Source organism: Esox lucius, chromosome 13 (genome assembly GCF_011004845.1).
Source record: "Esox lucius isolate fEsoLuc1 chromosome 13, fEsoLuc1.pri, whole genome shotgun sequence".
NCBI classification, from domain to species: Eukaryota; Metazoa; Chordata; class Actinopteri; order Esociformes; family Esocidae; genus Esox; species Esox lucius.
In genome coordinates, this window is record NC_047581.1 from 12704988 (window position 1) to 12723753 (window position 18766).

General features: G+C 44.6%; 1 protein-coding gene across 7 annotated transcripts in view; it reads right to left on the minus strand.

Annotated features, from left to right (window-relative positions):
- cacna1ba (calcium channel, voltage-dependent, N type, alpha 1B subunit, a) overlaps nucleotides 1-18766 on the minus strand; it is a 101804-nt gene that overhangs the window by 24259 nt on the left and 58779 nt on the right. For 4 of the 7 annotated variants that reach the window (XM_029124603.2, XM_029124600.2, XM_029124599.2 and 1 more), the window contains 16 exons: nucleotides 17393-18130; nucleotides 16901-17094; nucleotides 16064-16190; nucleotides 15165-15294; nucleotides 12229-12288; nucleotides 11911-12017; nucleotides 10928-10939; nucleotides 9261-9281; nucleotides 6759-6855; nucleotides 6452-6612; nucleotides 5800-5937; nucleotides 3612-3813; nucleotides 3228-3392; nucleotides 2754-2864; nucleotides 2539-2622; nucleotides 1532-1537 (listed from right to left, as the gene is read on the minus strand). In XM_029124603.2, coding sequence (XP_028980436.2) covers nucleotides 1532-1537; nucleotides 2539-2622; nucleotides 2754-2864; nucleotides 3228-3392; nucleotides 3612-3813; nucleotides 5800-5937; nucleotides 6452-6612; nucleotides 6759-6855; nucleotides 9261-9281; nucleotides 10928-10939; nucleotides 11911-12017; nucleotides 12229-12288; nucleotides 15165-15294; nucleotides 16064-16190; nucleotides 16901-17094; nucleotides 17393-18130 — 2353 coding nt within the window. Of the gene's footprint in view, nucleotides 1-1531; nucleotides 1538-2538; nucleotides 2623-2753; nucleotides 2865-3227; nucleotides 3393-3611; nucleotides 3814-5799; nucleotides 5938-6451; nucleotides 6613-6758; nucleotides 6856-9260; nucleotides 9282-10927; nucleotides 10940-11910; nucleotides 12018-12228; nucleotides 12289-15164; nucleotides 15295-16063; nucleotides 16191-16900; nucleotides 17095-17392; nucleotides 18173-18766 lie in introns of all 7 variants that reach the window. The other 3 variants (XM_029124597.2, XM_029124601.2, XM_029124602.2) reach the window with 3 other exon arrangements.

Consider the following 18766-nt stretch of genomic DNA (forward strand, 5'->3'; position numbering starts at 1 on the left):
GCAGCCCCATTAGTGCTGAATTTACGTGAGAAATGACTAACTATCTGGGAGCTGTGATGTTAAATTATTTGTCGGTTACGTCCCAGGAAGGAAGTTGACCATAGATTTTTTTTTTGAGGCAGAGGGTAGGAGACAGTTAAATAATAAGAGAAATGTTACTGGAGAAACATAAAGAAGTGGCTGTTGAATAGACAAAACAGAGGTGGACAGTGAATGGTAAGTAGGCCTCATTTCAACATTAGACTTAATAGATAAAATAATGGCATTTTGAAACCTATTTCAGCCTCTATGAGAAATAAAAGGCCTAACTTTGACAGACACCATTTATCTATCCACACACTTCACATTTCGGTGACCATGAATAGTTAAAACCAGGGCTACAGTTGAACAGTTATTGTGCGGGAATACCGTAGTCTTTTTTAAACTACCTACTGTAATTTTTATTATTTGAAAACGAATACATAAAAGATCCAATAAAGTGACCTATATCTACATTCAGTTCCATGATGCCATAGGCAAGAAAAACGTTTTTCCAAATCCCGGTGAAAGACCCAACTCCAAACCATACGGTGATGACTTTGCTCTTTTTCTGCTATCCTGAGTACAGGAGGCAGGTGAGACAGCTGAAAATAATGTCTAGAATGGAGTAAATGGAATGGTGACCAGCAAACAGAAACTATGTGTTCAGCGTGTCTGACACCTTTCTGTTCATTCTGCTCCAGACATCAGCCTGTGGCCGTCCTCCCCTGATTAAGACGCCCCCGAGCCACCTGTGACTCTGAGGCTGAGTTATGACCTCCTGCATTGGAGGAGACAAAAAACAATACTGCTATTTCTACATCCGCTGTTCACTTTCTAAAGAAAAGGGACGATGTTTAAACCCAGACCACTTTGAAAGAAGCCCTTCCCAGGGAACGAGTGAGTTTTATCAATTCAACGCATGAAGAAATAAACATAAAAACAAATGTAAAAAGGCCCTTAGTCCATGTAAATGGATTTAATTTTTTTTGTTGTTATTTTACTGATTATATACTAACCAGAAATGTACATTGTACATATAAATAAACATATACATACACACACACACAAATATATATATATATATACATACACAGCTGGGGAAAAAATTAAGAGACCACTGCACCTTTTTCTTTCCTTTCCAAAAAAGTCAAAAGGGAAGGTTTTGAGCGAGGAAAGGAAGGGTTCAAATTAAGAGACCACTGCAAATTGAACGCTTCTGTTCCTCACTGAAAACTTTCCTTTTCAACTTTTTTGGAAAAGAAAGAAAAAGGTGCAGTGGTCTGTAAATTTTTCCAGAGCTGTATGCATGTATATATATATATATATATATACACATACATACAAATATAAAACAATTATATTGTATTGTAATGCCTTTGACAAAGGTTGCTATTATTTTCTGGTCTGCCAACTTTAACTCAAACTGAAATGGGCGAGAGCCAAAACCTAGTTGCCGACCCCTGCTGTGTAGTATCCAAAGAGGAAAAGAGACAGGAGGGTAGTCACTCACCGTAGTCTGTGAGAGCAGTTTAACCGTAGCAGATGGTGGGCACATCAGTGACGACAATCAACAAGAGGACAATGCAGAAAGAGAGGGGCAAAAAGAGGGAGACAGACACATAGTGGGAGAGAGAAAGAGAGAGGGACATAGTGGGAGAGAGAGAGTGAGGTAGAGTGGAGGAACAAGGCAAAGCCAGAAGAAGAGAAACACTGATGACATATAGAATAGAAAGCCCATAAAAGCTCAAAACCCAACACTTAAATCAATCAGTGCATTGGACAATGGCACATGTAACTGGACATATACTGAAGGATACTAAGCAGCTACAAATACTGAAGGATACTAAGCAGCTACAAATACTGAAGGATACTGAACAGCTACAAATACTGAAGGATACTGAACAGCTACAGATACTGAAGAATACTCAACAGCTACAAATACTGAGGGATGCTGAACAACTACAAATACTGAAGAATACTGAACAGCAACAAATACTGAGGGATGCTGAACAGCTACAAATACTGAAGAATACTGAGGGATACTGAACAGCTACAGACACTGAAGGATACTGAACAGCAACAAATACTGAAGAATACTGAACAGCTACAAATACTGAAGAATTCTGAACAGCTACAAATACTGAGGGATGCTGAACAGCTACAAATACTGAACCAAAAAGTGAACAGCTACAGATACTGAAGGACACTGGAAATACAGTATAGCACACATAATTTCATCAGTATGATAACACAGAGATGTTATTGGATAACACAGCAGACATCAGTGACGAATCAACAGTGTTAGTATACGACTCCCTACCCCTCCCTTCTATTTAGCACTGCAGGGTGGAGCCTGTGTAAAGGCCACTCTGTGTACACAAACCAGAGAAAGTCTACACCCTATAGGTCTCTGCATGTCAACCCCTTTACTTTGCCTCATTAGCATGTACAGTATTGCTCTGTAGTTAGAGGGGAGTGGAGAGAGCACGGTTTGTGCGGCGTGATCTCTTAGCTTACATTGATCTCTGTGACCAAGATGTCAGTTATACTTCCCAGCACTGTCACAAAGTCAAACACGTTCCAGGCATCCTTCAGGTAGTTCTGGAAAGAGGGATTTAATGCAACTTTAATGTCACTTACTCAAGGCATGAATTGAATAAGTATGAAATCATTGACGAGGCCTGCCATGCTGATACCATGCAGATTCACAGGAAGGATTAAAGCACACTCACCAGCGGACCGAAGGCGATGATCTTCAGAATGCACTCCAGAGAAAATAGGGCAGTGAAGACAATGTTGAAGTGTTTTAACATGGCCTCATAAAAGTCTGGAGCTCCGTGGAACTGTTGAAGAAAGACAGCCAAAGAGAGTCAGAAACGTGCAAAAATAGACAGACATCCCCAAACAAATTGACAGAAATAGACAAACCGAAATAGACAGAGAGAGACAGAGAGAGAGAGAGAGAGAGAGAGAGAGAGAGAGAGAGAAAGGGGGAGAGAGAGAGAGAGAGAGACAGACAGATGGACAAAGAGGGACCGAAAGAAACACACAGAGAGAGACAGTTACGTTATCAGCACATACCTCTTCAAACACCACAAATCCCCACACAGGAGAATTTCGTGACCACGTGACGAAACACTGGGAGCATTAAATGACCTAGTTGTATCCGACTGCACTTTCTCCTGACTAAGATGGACGGTACTAACCTTCATCATGAGCACCACCGTGTTGAGCGCGATCATGATCATAATGGAGTACTCAAACGGGGGTGACACCACAAACTTCCACATTCGGTACTGGAAGGACTGCACATTCTCTGGCATGTAACGCGTCAGTGGCTTGGCGTTGATGGCAAAGTCAATGCAGGCCCTCTGAACAGAATGAGACAGCAATGAACGCTTACATTCAGTGTTCCCTATTCTAATCAGCACCCATTTCCTCCTCATCAACATCATCATCATCATCAGTGGTCAATCCATTACTCTTTCAACCGATAGGTACCGTGCGGAACTCTCCGCTACAGGGATGACACATTGATAATATGAAGAGTTACTGCTTTGCTTCGAATGATCTTTTCGCCTGAACGGCACCTCATTTTTCTCCAGGCTGCACTCTGACATGGCCTTGTCCCCCTGCTCCTGGAAGGTGATGATGATCAAGGCCACGAAGATGTTGACGAAGAAGAAGGGGAAGACCACGAAGTAGACAACGTAGAAGATGGAGATCTCTATACGGTAGCCTGGACTGGGTCCCTGGTCCTCGAAGGTGGCATCCACAGAATGTTTCAGAACCCTGGAGGAGAACCCAGATGCCGTGCTGTCATTATATGGAACGAAGGAACCTGAACAGACAATAGACAATTTCTACCACTCCTCTCCAACATGCCTAGAACCAAAATGGAACTGATGACAGTTTAAAGGCCCATGTCTAAAAGCCTTTTTCCAAAATGAAAGAGGCATGCTATTAATGTTAAACAAGGGGACAAGCAGCTGACAAAGAGAGCCTGCTATAGGTTTGTTAGTTATATTTAATGGACTGCTCCCCTGACCAAAAAGACTCACCAGTCTATCCTCATTTCATATCATGCACCACTGGATTATTTAATAACATGGCTAATTCAATGATTTCATTGAGGAGGAGAAGAGGAGCCGGAATAAGGAAAATTATGGACAGGCCGGAAATTGCACAGACGACACTCTCTGGTGTGTTGACCCGATAAGGATGCGCGGTGTGCACTTTTCTTAAATACAATATAAATCAAAGACAATTACAGAGAGCAGCACAGCACATCCTCAGGACATATCCCCAGGATAGGCTAGTCTACATGTCTAGTCTGTTTTACTCTCTGGTCTACATCTACTGTTTTACTTTCTGTTCTACTCAATGTTATTCAATTCAATGGGCTTTATTGGCATGAAAGTTGCAATTTTGAACAATGTTGTATTTTACAATGTAATAAGAAAAAGATTCATACAATTATTATTAAAACCATATTTAAAATAAATACAATTAAGAAATTAGTTGTGTGTGTGTTGTTGTGTATCTAAGTGTATGTTTTATGAGTATGAATATTTGTGTGTGTTTTGTGTGTGTAGGATTACTCATTGTTCCTCAGGGTATGACAAATGTGCACAAATCTGGCTGAAATATTTGCTGTAGGTCCCTCTCCAACAATTATTTTTAATTTAGTTCTGTTGTCCAATTCTTTAAGATTTGGTATTAAATTACAGAATCTTTCAAAAATATTTCTCTCTTATGGAGGAGTATTTGTCACACTTCAGCAGAAAATGTATCTCTGCATCATCTACTCATTCGCATCTACTGGTCTACTCAGTTCCACTCTGTTTTACACAATGCATCATCGCAGTATTTATGTGCCTATGAAACTATTTTTTACGCAATTACATTCAGTATGAACATGTCAACATATCAACCTATTGCAGTGCTAATGGTCCTTAATCACTCGCAATTACTTTCAGTGTCAGTGTACGAGAAGTGCTTTTTACTGTCGGTACCCGGCCGCTAGGGGCAGTTAGGAACTTTTTCATATTTAAATAGAGTGTTTCTGCAATTTTCCCTTGGACGTTTGCAAGTTCAATTCCATCGAGAGGTGAACATTTTTTGTTGGGGACTTGTGTTGTTTAGATAGGAGTTTTCGGTCTTTCTAACCTTTTCCTTAACCATAACCTAACCCTAACCTCAGTACTGTGATTCCTATCCTTAACCATAACCTAACCCTAACCTCAGTACTGTGATTCATAACATTAACATTAACTGTAACCTAACCCTAACCTCAGTACTGTGATTCATAACATTAACATTAACTGTAACCTAACCCTAACCTCAGTACTGTGACTCCTATCCTTAACCGTAACCTAACCCTAACCTCAGTACTGTGATTCCTAACATGAACCGTAACCTAACCCTAACCGCAGTACTGTGATGCCTAACTGTAACCCTCTACTCTGTCTGGCTATGCACTACTCTCTGTCCTGTCTGTGGCTCTGTGTGCCTGCCTGTGGGGCTGTCTGTCCATCTGCCTGTCTGTCTGTTTGTCCCTCCATCCACCTGTCAGTCCGGCCACCTTCCAGTCAGTCTATAGAGCTCTCGGTCTGTCCGTCCACCTGCCCATCTGTCGGTCTGTCACCGCATATTCTCAGAACGTATCCCCAGGCTTGTGCCATCCTCCATAGAGCACAGCTTCCTGTCTGACAACCAGTCGAAACAGAGACCTCAAATGGACAAAGGTTCAAAGGGAGTCATGGGAAGCGGACGTACGTGGGCCAGCCTTCTCCGGTGGACACGGTGAAGAGAGTGAGAAAAGCCCACAGCACGTTGTCATAGTGGAACTCATACTTCTTCCACTCCCGTGGTTGGGCTGCCACTTCATCCTTGTAGTAGTCCAGAAAGTTACCTCTGTTTTTGGGGAGAGAGAGAGAGAGATACTGCCATACAAATACTCAGACACTATTCTGATTACACTGACAATACACTGTCCAAGTGACAAATCAATATGACACACAAACAAAGGACACATAATTAATGCAATTATCTTCAAAGCAGAACTGGGTCGCACGGCTCTCTATGGGACGGAATAATTGTACATTGGCATGGTGACATTAGCAGCTGCAAGCCAAGGCCCAGAATGGAAGCGGGCCCAGAATTGGAAATCTGTGTGGACCTTAGGAAGATTTGCTGCTGCCTTAGCAACAGCTAATGGAAACCCTAGTAAAATACTAAGACCTGGCTGTACCACCACTGCTGGCCTGCAGGGGGAGCCCTCCATAGAGCCGGTCCCATTGTTCCATGGCTTACTTTGTCAGAGTGTTTGGTCCCAGTGCCTTGGAGTTTTTCCCATATGCCCACTCCTGTTTCATGTAAAACGTCCCTTCTTCCGATGCCAGGCCCGGTCAGTGTACCGTACACCTACCTGCAGTCCTTCTCCAGTCCCTTGGACTCGTCTGTGCAGTAGAAGAACTTTCCCTTGAACAGCTGCACAGCGATGACAGCGAAGATGAACATGAAGAGGATGTAGACAATGAGGATGTTGAGCACGTTCTTCAGGGAGTTGACGACACAGTCAAACACAGCCTGAGAGAGGACACACACATATAAACACACACACACAGACACACACACACACACACAAGTATACACTGATGACTTCTGACAACGTCAATCAGTAAATCCACACCAGCGCGTCACGGCATGGGGTCGGCTGAACTCCTATAGCGTACCTTCAGCTTGGGTAGGCGCTTGATGGTCTTGAGAGGCCGCAAGACTCGCAGAACTCTGAGGGACTTGATGGTGCTGATGTCCTTTCCTTTCGACCCTCTGCACAAGAAACACACCAAGTTGGACCAAAAACTTGAGAGGTGACTCTAACCCTGAGAGACGGCACCTTCAAAATCCGTTGCATCAGAAGTTACAGCTTTCTGAAAAACACTGCTGCTTCTAAATGGTTTGTTAGGGTTTTGACTAATAAACAGGCAGTATTTGAACAAAACTCTCTAGTGATCTTAGCTAAACATGAAAATATGAATTCTAATCAAAGCAAATGAAGTTAGAAGGGTTGGTAGAGTATACTCCCATCCTTGCAGTACTGTAAATACACTTGCTTTTCCGTCTATAACACATTCATATTGATTTGGGGTCAAAAAAATAGAACAGGACAATAGCTACATGGCAAAAAAAAAATTCAAAGCTGTAGCTACCTTGGTCCAGGGAATTGTTTGTGACAACCAAGCGCAGAGCTCCTACTGAGAATGATAATCTCACACAGGCTCATGCCTTTCCAAATCATTCCAATGGCATGTAATCCAGGATTACATGAGCAACTTTCTGGATTGACAGCATGCAGATAAAGTGGTAATCTCCCCAAAAAATACACCTCAGATGCATCGCAACACATTTTTCTTCATGCAAATAACTCTAGAATATGATCATGACGTTCACTCTATATGCTGTGCATAAGGCTCCCATAGAATGTGTCATAAACTGTAATACTACGCTGTTGTCACACACGCGTAGCATAAAGGCTTTAAGACAGGCAGACGACTGGGAGAAGATGAAAGGTGTATCGGTAAGGATGTTGACTAGTGCGACTGATTTAACAGGCTTTCTGAGACGCAATACCAAGACTTGGGAGCAGAATCTCTTCAGGCTTACATGTACATTAATGTTCCCTACAGACTCAGAAGTGTGCTTGCTGAATCAGCACACTGGGGATCAGTGAGAATAGCAATAGATCAGCTCCTCGCAATGCTGGCATCTCCAAATGAAAGACAAAGATAAAATACTGCATCCTATGTAAAATCCTGTGTCAATGCACAGAATGGTACAGTAAAGTATGATGTATTTACGGTAAATATTTTGGTTGGTAAAACATTAGAGGTCTTCATGTCATGAAAGCTCCTAAAGTGTTCAATACAGTGCAGTTAAAATTTTGTTAAAATGGCCCAACAACTATGTATCATCTCAACATTTTGGAGACACATCGCTTAACTACAACAAATTTCCTCTGTCATCAAAGAAGCACCGCTGCCAAAGCAGTAGCTGGATGTGACCTATGTTTCTGATCACCTGTAGATAAAGAGCTCCTTGTAGATATCAAAGCCTCTGGCAAACGTGAAAAATATGACACCAACAACACAGCCAAGAAGGAGAAACAAAGCCCAACAGAGACCTACCAATCTGGCATCCCATCACATGGTCTCCCTACGCTTCCCACCTCCTCCCTGTCCTCAGATGACATCACACACACACACACACACACACACAACTAAATGCAGCGCTGTGAATGAGAACACACCCCTTCCCATCCAACTGGGAAGAAAAGCTGTCCTGTAAATATGACTGGTATTCCCCCAACGCCACACGGCCATATGAGGGCTACAGCTCCACTCTAACACAGCAGCATGCAACGTCCATGCTCTGATACACACGAGTCCAGCATGCTCATACAGCAAATAGGGCCTGTGGTTTGAGATCACACGACAGCCACACGTTCACCCACACGTTTAAAACCACACATGACATTCTGATAGCTTTCAGTGAACACCCGACCGGCTTTAGCGGAATGCAAAAAAAAATGGGCAACTTGTTGGGTTGTCTACAGGGGTCGGTTGGTGGCAGAGTTTTGAGAGAGGAACAGAAGGTGGTTAAATACTGGACGAGGACATCGTTCTTCCGCACAGCCGGCGGGTCTGCACCATCCGTCATCCACCTGGGAGGAGAACGAAAACGGTCACCCAAAATAACCTCCATGTACTCTCAACGCCGGCTATTTTTAACGTCTACTCTAATGGCGGTCTTAGACTCTCTCTCCGACCGTCTGGAACAGACCGTGTTGTTTAATTAATGCTCGCACTGACAGGGCTCTGAAGGGTCACCTAGAGACAACAGTGAACACAATAAACACCAATGCGTGTTGAGATTAGCTGGGGCTATTTGTTTTGGGTGTAAAAGAGTGAGATGAAATACAAACAGCCTGCATCGTCAGTGCTGATGCCGTGATTTGGGCCAAACACCAACCGCGATGAAGATTTGCCCGGGTCTCCATTACCGGTCGTATTGGGGAATGAGAAAGAGAGAGAGGTATTTATTGAAAGCTATCAGAATAGGCAAAGGCTCCCAGTGTGTAAAGGAATCCCTTTACTTAAACAGGTTTAGACACATGATCCCGGCCTAAGCCGAAGAAAGAGGGGCGGAGAGGTAGAGGGGAAGAGGGGGTTCCCCACCTTGGCACACCTTGTGGCGGTCTGAGGGGGAAAACAGTCCAATATAAAACAAAACAAAAAAACACAAGGCACAGAGCACAATTATGATGTCTTCCCGAAAAAGAGGAACGTCTACATAAACAGGCACAATCTCTACAACTGATGACTGTAAATGATAACAGGCCTGTAAATATGAAATGGAAATACTAATCCTGATTTACTCCTTTGTCAGTGGCACAGACTAAGGTGAAAGTGTCAGGAAATGGCAATGCATTCCATTAGCAGACTTCGTCTAGGATTACTGGGTTGCAAGAGAAAACAGACTAACTCCTGCCATGTGTTTGGACAGCATTGGTAATCATCTGTCTGTCGTGTACTTGCAGACAACTAACAGACAGAGGACACCTGACAGGAGGAAGAAACGGAAAACAAATGACACGTTGCTGCCGGGCGATTCGAGGAAGTCGCGGCGCGCTAACCTCCTCCCGTAAAGTGGCCTGAAACCTCGGAGTGGCTTTTAAGGCCCCCGGCCTCCCAGGGTTCAGCAGCCGCAGGATGGGTGTCGAGCGACATGTCCAGCGTAGCGGCTGCCAAACACTGAGCCTAGGCGGGTCCCCCTGAACGTGCACTGTGGCGGACGGCTCATTCACGATGAGGCAGTGGATCATATGGAGATGACAGGCGGAAGGAGGCCCGAGACATGCAGGCGGAATAATGTCCATCCATCAACATCAACACGGCTGGTTGTTAAACAGAGCATCTGGAGGGGGGGGGGGGGTCTGATGGATAATGGAGGTAGTGTTGTAAACAAACATGGCTATGGGAATCGGGGTGGGGTGGGGTGGGGGGGGGGTTTGGCTTGGGGTGGTGATACCGTATGGTCAGTGAGCAGTCACCAAAACTGCTTGGTGACACCATGACAGCTTTAATGCACTCTGAAGGTCCATGCAGAGATGTGACGGTAGGATTAGTGTCATAACTGCGTCAGGGTGGATTGGGCTCTGTGAACTGAAATCTTTTTGTTGCTGCATAGCCCAACTCTCAACCTGACAGGGATAAGCCAAAATTGACAACAAACCTGCAGCAAGTGGGGTTCCTTACTCAGGGGGCGATTATTTACTTTGTACATTTGATGTTAGAGTCACAGGCAGTGGGCTGGACCCAGCAGCCGTTTGGTAAAGGGGGGCAATCCAATCTTCTGAACATAATAAATGCATTCAATATTCCACAAAAGTGATGCATACATTTGTATTTTGTTTCTAACCGCCCGGCTAGCTGACAGAAAGGTTGTCGCATTACTTTGATGTGAATGATGTGTAGGGCCACTTGTAACCAAAACATGTGCTGATACCAAGTAATATGATCATTTGTCAATAGACATATTCCTCTAGTACAACCTTGGTAAATATGTTGTCAAGGGCCTAAGAGAGCAGAAGAACAAACACACCGAGCGGACATGCCCCGTAGAGTGGAGAGGACTATGGAGGACAGAGGATCTACGGTCGCGCAGATGAATGCGGGAGAAGACAACGTGGATTATGAAAAGATGAAGAGAAGACAGATGTGAGTGTGTCCCAGAACAGGACTGAGCATAGACCAAGTCAGCTCACATACACAGAACCAGGCAATATGAGAGAAAGTTAGACAGATTGAGAGAGAGAGAGAGAGAGAGAGAGAGAAAGCATTACCCCATGAAGCTCCTTAAAGAGATCCAAGCGACAAGAAAACAGAAGAGGAACTTTGAGTCAACAGAACACATAGGACCTGGGCACACATCTCACGCAGGGCAATTACCTCACACTTTGTGAAGGTTCATTTAGTATAAGGTTCATGAACTTCTATAGCCACACCGGTTTCTTCATCAGCTAATAAACGAGTACAACGTTTCTGGGGTGGGAGACATCATCCTTCAGGGGGACATTGTATTACGTTTATGCGAGGTATATCATGACGACAAATAATTGGGATGGAAAATTACAAAATGTATGGTAATTATTATTATTGAAGAAAAGAATGCAAAGGTTTTATCAGCATTAGTGGGACATCAGATGTAGTAAGACGGATTTGAGGGGGAATTTTTTTCTTTCTTTCTGCCACATCGCAACAAATGTTACTCAGCTGTGGTTGAATAATGTCTTGTTGATGTTACATCATTGTTGTATTTGTGTGAGATTTTGTAGAAGGAGTGTCACCTTAATACTCATATAACTAATTTATCAATTAATTGATCAAATAAATTGTGCTGTCAGTTATGATTTAAAATTAAAACAGAGTGTCTTTTATGTGTCTAAGAAGTCGTAGTGTTTTCACATAAAGTGAAGTGGGACAGTAATGTATTATTAATGAGAAAATAGTGCCACAATTACAGATGAAGTGGTCTGGGCTCTGATGTTTTAGGGTTTTTATCATCAACCAAAAAAAACATTATAACTTGTTTTATCATCAACATGCAGATTAGACCTTAATTAAATGAAATAAACATAACTTGAATATTGGAGTATAATTATTATGATTGTATTCAATTTGTGAAACCATCTTTCGCCAACATTGAAAAAAATTGACATCCAGATTCTGGGAAAGTGCAGTTTAACAGTAAATGTATCAAATGTAATTCATGCAAGTGATTCATTTTATGAATTCATAATCATTAGTAAGAAAATATAAAACTTACGAAAATGCAAATGCCACCAGCGCTCCACTGACCACAATAAAGTCCAGAATATTCCAGAGATCTCTGAAGTAAGAACCAGGATGGAGCAGGAGGCCCAGATCAACCATCTGGATCGATCAGAGATCTAGGTTAGATTGCTAAAACACGTTGAAGATGTGACAATGGCTAACAGTATTGCAACACACACAAGCCAACGCAATAACCGCCATAACCGAATGAAGATCAAAGAAATAATGTTAAAATCTACAAGAGATCTGAAAGTATGCTACATTTATTCAGTCTATATAATGTAGTATAAAATGCTTGAAACGTTCTTACCTTAATCACCATCTCAAATGTAAAAACCCCCGTAAATACATAGTCCAGATACTTGAGCACCTGAACAGGAAAAGGTTCATTTATGAAAACACAATCAAGCGGGAAAGCTATTCCTCAAGCTCATCTACACAGCTACTTGATCTTATCATTAGTTATAGAACTAGATGTACTGTAGGTGGACTGACTTGGTCCGCCAGACTGATGGGATGTTCGTTGCTACACATGAAATAATGAGACACAATTAGGATGTTTTGCCTGTCCCCAAGAGGACAAAGTAAATTTCCGGTTTAGGGATTGGGTTTAGGTTCAGGTTTAGAGCTCGGTTAAGTTTGATTGTTACTTTGATTGATACATTCATGTGAAGATGTAAGGGCAAGTTCTCTTTTTTTAACATATTTGGGCATAATGGATATGTAATCTTGAATTCAACACTGACAGATAAAGATTACATAATTTAACTAATAATATTGAAGGATTATGCCATATCTGGACTTTGATGCTGCAATTCTATAACCCTCTATTTCTTCATTGTGTTTAGATCATTTTCCTGTTGCAAGAGCCATGTTGAGTTTAGCTTCAGCTTTTTGACAGTTGGCCTCACATGAATTTCATATTGTACCAGAGAATTCTTGGTTGACTCAATGTTGGCTACACTCTGAGGCAGCAATGCATCCACAAACCATAATGCCACCGCCTCCACGCTTTATGGTTGGTATGAGGCTCTTCTGTTCAAAGGCTTTGTTTTTTTTTTTCCAAAGTCTGGCATTGCGAACAAACAACTCCACCTTTGGATCATCCATCCAGAGCAAATTTTTCCTGTAGTTTGGTGTTTACTCAGGTGTTGTCTGGCAAATGTTAGTCGTGTCATCATATGCTTTTTTGAGAGCAGAGGATTCCCTCCTTCCTGATCATGTACAGTACCAGTCAAAAGTTTGGAAACACCATTCAAAGGTATTTCTTTAGTTTTACTATTTTCCACATTGTAGAATAATAGTGAAGATATCAAAACTATGAATTAACACATATCAAATCATGTAGCAACCAAACAAGTTTTAAACAGATCAAAATACATTTCATTTTGTAGATTCTTTAAAGACAGCTTTGCACACTAAAAGAAGACCTCCACAGTAAAAGAAGACCCAGAGTTACCTCTGCTGCAGACGATACGTTCACTAGAGTGAACTTGGCAATATAAAAATTGGCAATATACTGCACCTCAGATTTCAGCCCAAATAAATGCTCAAGTAACAGTTAACATCTCAACATCAGCTGTTCAGGCCTTCATGGTTGAATTGCTGCAAAGAAACCACTGCTGAAGGACAGCAATAAGAAGAGACTTGCTTGGGCCAAGAAACACGAGAAATGGAGATTAGACTGATGGAAATCTGATTCTGGTCTGGTCTGATTTCTGGTTCCAACCACCCTGTCTTTGTGAGATGCAGAGTGGGTAAACAGATGATATTAGCATGTGTGATCCCCACCGTGAAGCATGGAGGAGGAGGTATGATGTTGTGGGGGTTATTTGCTGGTGACATTGTTTGTGATCCATTTAGAAGTCAAGGCACCCTCAACCAGCATGGCTACCACAGAATTCTGCAGCCTTACGGTTTTAAAAATATACAATTTGAATCAGGGTTAGGGGCAAGTTAAGTGTTAGTGGTCGGAGCTGACGTTTAGGGTTAGAGTGAGGGGTTTGGTACAGCATCCATATTAGGAACGTTATCATTCCTTCCTAGAAACTCTGTTCTTCCTCCTCCTCTGTCATCAGACCTACCCCGGTCAAATGTCATCCCTCCCCTGGTCAAGTATCCCCTCTCCCCTTGACAAACATCACCCGTTTAAGCTTCAGCCCTCCCCTGGTCAATCGTCAGCCCTCCCCTGGTCAATCTTCAGCCCTCCCCTTGTCAGTCGTCAGCCCTCCCCTTGTCAGTCGTCAGCCCTCCCCTTGTCAGTCGTCAGTCCTGCCCTTGTCAGTCGTCAGTCCTCCCCTTGTCAGTCGTCAGCCCTCCCCTTGTCAGTCGTCAGCCCTCCCCTTGTCAGTCGCCAGTCCTCTTCTGTATTGAGTCCATGTGATAATAGTTCCAGTTTTTCTGCTCGTTTTATTCACTGGGACAAATCGTATATTTTTTGACTGATACTTTACTAAGGGGATTGCTGATGTTTGACTGGAGGATGACTGACGATTGACATGGGGAGTGCTGACGATTGACTAGGGGAGGACTGGCGATTGACAAGGGGAGGACTGGCGATTGACTAGGGGAGGACTGACGATTGACAAGGGGAGGACTGACGATTGACAAGGGGAGGACTGACGATTGACAAGGGGAGGACTGGCGATTGACAAGGGGAGGACTGGCGATTGACAAGGGGAGGACTGGCGATTGACAAGGGGAGGACTGGCGATTGACAAGGGGAGGACTGACGATTGACAAGGGGAGGACTGACGATTGACAAGGGGAGGACTGGCGATTGACTAGGGGAGGACTGGCGATTGACAAGGGGAGGACTGACGATTGACTAGGGGAGGACTGGCGATTGACAAGGGGAGGACTGACGATTGACTAGGGGAGGACTGGCGATTGACTAGGGGAGGACTGGCGATTGACAAGGGGAGGACTGACGATTGACTAGGGGAGGACTGGCGATTGACAAGGGGAGGACTGGCGATTGACAAGGGGAGGACTGACGATTGACTAGGGGAGGACTGGCGATTGACTAGGGGAGGACTGGCGATTGACAAGGGGAGAGCGGATACTTGACAAGGGGAGAGCGGATACTTGACCAAGGGAGGGGTGACGTTTGACCGGGGGAGGGGTGATGACTGAGTAGGAGAAAGAGCTGAGTTTCTGGGGAGGAATGATAATGTTCCTAATATGGATGCTGAAGTTTGGGGTAATTTTTTAAGACAGAGGTTTGTGTGTTTGGGTTGGACTCACATTATTGCGTGGAGCGTTGGCCTGGACAGGGTCCTCTGCTGCCAATGCAATGCTACTCATGGATATCACTACCAGGATACACATCTCAAAGTACCGCAGACTTACAATGTAGTGACATAGACGACGCACCCTAGAAATTTGGATAGAGAGAGAAGACAGAGAGAGAAGACAGAGGAAGATACAGACAGGCACAGAGAGCGAGACAGGGAGAGAAGACAGAGGAAGATATAGACAGGCACAGAGAGCGAGACAAGGAGAGAAGACAGAGGAAGATACAGACAGGCACAGAGAGCGAGACAGGGAGAGAAGACAGAGGAAGATACAGACAGGCACAGAGAGCGAGACAGGGAGAGAAGACAGAGGAAGATACAGACAGGCACAGAGAGCGAGACAGGGAGAGAAGACAGAGGAAGATACAGACAGGCACAGAGAGCGAGACAGGGAGAGAAGACAGAGGAAGATACAGACAGGCACAGAGAGCGAGACAGGGAGAGAAGACAGAGGAAGATACAGACAAAGATACAGAAAGAGTGACAGAGAGAAAGAGAGTTAGAGCAAACTGTGCATCTGCAGCTCATCCAAGAGACATCAACTCATTTTTAACACTGTCCCTACTGATGGCTGGCTGCAGATACAGTAGACAGGCTATTACAGTGGCTGGCTGCGGCTTCTGTTGGCCGTTTAATAAAAAGTTTACAGGTACTGTATAAAGAGGGACATTTGAGTGAAAGGGCATGTTAATGGCTTTTTCAGAAACGCAAGCTTTGCTAATGGAATTAGAAGTAGGACCATGAGTTCATATCAGGGACTTGCTACATGCATGGCAGAGTACATGTGGTGTGGACGGGTTGTGCAGCATTAAGTGGCATAATGTAGAGTTGTCCAGATGGCCAACTCACACATTGGTCTGGCCGAACACAAACATGGAGCTGTAGGGGAGTATGGGTCTGGGGCCGCTCTGAGTCAGATCCTCCAGTGTCTTCTTCACCTCGTTCATAGGCATGGTCTCACAGTCTATGCTGTTCACTATCACACAGAAACAAAGGGTTAGCATTAGGGTTGGTACTGACTGGGGGATAAGGATAAAGGTTATGTTTGGTACTGACTGGGGATAAGGGTAAAGCTTATGTTTGGTACTGACTCGGGATAAGGGTTAAGGATATGTTCGGTACTGACTTGGGATAAGGGTTAAGGTTATGTTAGGTATTGACTTGGGATAAGGGTTAAAGTTATGTGTGGTACAGACTTGGGATAAGGGTTAAGGTTATGTTTGGTACAGACTTGGGATAAGGGTTAAGGTTATGTTTGGTACTGAATCAGGATAAGGGTAAAGGATAGGTATGGTACTGACTGGGAATATGGGTTATGGTTACGTTTGGTACTGACAGGGAATAAGGGTTAAGGTTATGTTTGGTACTGACTCAGGATAAGGATTGAGGTTATGTTTGGTACTGACTCGGGATAAGGGTTAAGGTTATGTTTGGTACTGACTCGGGATAAGGGTTAAGGTTATGTTTGGTACTGACTCGGGATAAGGGTTAAGGTTATGTTTGGTACTGACTCGGGATAAGGGTTAAGGTTATGTTTGGTACTGACTCGGGATAAGGGTTAAGGTTATGTTAGGTACTGACTCGGGATAAGGGTTAAGGTTATGTTTGGTACTGACTCGGGATAAGGGTTAAGGTTATGTTTGGTACTGACTAGGGATAAGGGTTAAGGTTATGTTTGGTACTGACTCGGGATAAGGGTGGTCTCCCTGGGCGGGGAGGTGATGGTGACAGGGGGGATGTGGACAGCTGTCTGTCCCGTCAGTGTAACGTTCCTCTGGTTGTCTGAATCCTCAGGTCTCTCTGTGCCCCACCTGGAACCTCCAGGAACCTGCTGGGGGCTGATGGCAAGCGAGTCACCCTCAGACTCCACATATCGGTCCCTGGAAAATAGATGAAACGTCCACTCTAGTGTTAATGTTGTTTCACAACTTCAATTTGCCCTGTTTTAGTACTCCGCCCGTTTTGAAATACCTCTCGAGAAAAATGTCTTAATAATGAAGTTTGATTGGTAACACGGTTTATCTATAGGGCACAAGTCACTAATATCATTTTCATTAAGGCAAAAATCTAAATGGTATCAAATGGATTTGCATTAGTTGGCATAGGCCTTCATGTAAACATCATCTAAGAAGTAAGAGAGAGATAGAGAGAGAGACACGGGGACGGAGGCCGTCTTACCTGTGGTCCTTCCCTTTCTCCCTCTCACTCTGCTCCTCTGCCTCCCCTGTGGACTGGCCCCTGGAGCCGTGGGTCTTGTGTCTCCTCCTCTCCCCGTTGGCCCCGTTCTCTCCCCTCGAGCACCTCTCTCCTGATCGCCCTTCCTTGTGGCGCGACCTACGCTCGCCCTTGCCTCCGCTGTTGACGGTGCCGTTGCCCTCCGGCGCCGGCCTGTGTGGGTGGTGGCGGTGCTCCCGCTCCCCCGCTCCCCCACCGTCATCCGCCGACGGCTGGCGGTGGTGCCTCCTGCCCCCCTCCCGGCTGCGGGAACGCTCGCCCTTCCCCTCTTTCCCTCGGGTGCCGTTGGGATCCTTGCTTCGACTGTGGTGGACGTGGCGCCTGCCCTCCTTGGCCGGATCCCCGCTCTCGTTGGCCTCGTCAGCCGGTCTGTCCCGGTCTTTGTGGCGGTGGTGCCTGCGCGGCTGGGGCCCGGACGGTTCGCAGAGGGTTTCCGTCTCGTCCGGGGTCCGGGGTTTGTGGCAGCCGACTGGGCCGTCGTGCGCCTCGATCACTAGGGGCCGGTCCAGGTGGGTCTTCATGTCCGGGCGGATGTGCAGAGCCGAAGACATACGGAGACGGTCCTCGGGGTCCAGTTCGCTGTACAGAGCCTCGCTGCTGGCCCGCATGTTGTGTTTTCTCAGCTGGGTGGTACGCTGCTCCCAAACTGACATCATCTTCAGAGACTTCTGCTGCTCTTTACTGCGGGCGGACAGACAGGGCGAATCACCTTTAATAGGGTACCTGGGAAATCGCATTCACTGCATGAGCGATACATGGTTTATGTAGTTGAAGAGGGCAATAAAACAGCATTCTGAAACATCACATAGGATAAGAGGTAAACCCCTACATGCTGAATGATACACGGTATGGAAGTGCAATGGAGGTTTCTTCAAAGCAAAGCGGTCCAGTCCCTCTTCAATACAACTGGTAAAGAGAGAGCCTTTATGGATGGATTGAGCATTGTAGACAAAGACAAACCTCAGACATGCATTTGCCCTGTCAGTGTCTGTTTGGCTGGATACATGCTTTCTGTGTCAGTAGTCTACCTACGTCATATATATATACACACACACATCACATAGAAACATCAAACAGTACTTCCTTAATGTGTAGAAAGCAGAATTAACTTTCATAGAAAGGCATTGCAGCCGAAGCCACTATCATGTTTACTCAATGCTAGTGTAGTGGTGTTTGCTGGGGTTCAATCTGCCCTCCCTGACATGCCTTGGAAATAAAAACACGAACAGAGTTTAGCTAGAGAGGATGAGGTGAATGGAACGGTGCCACAGGTTTATTTCAGAGGACTAACAGTACACTGTATGATCTACTATAACC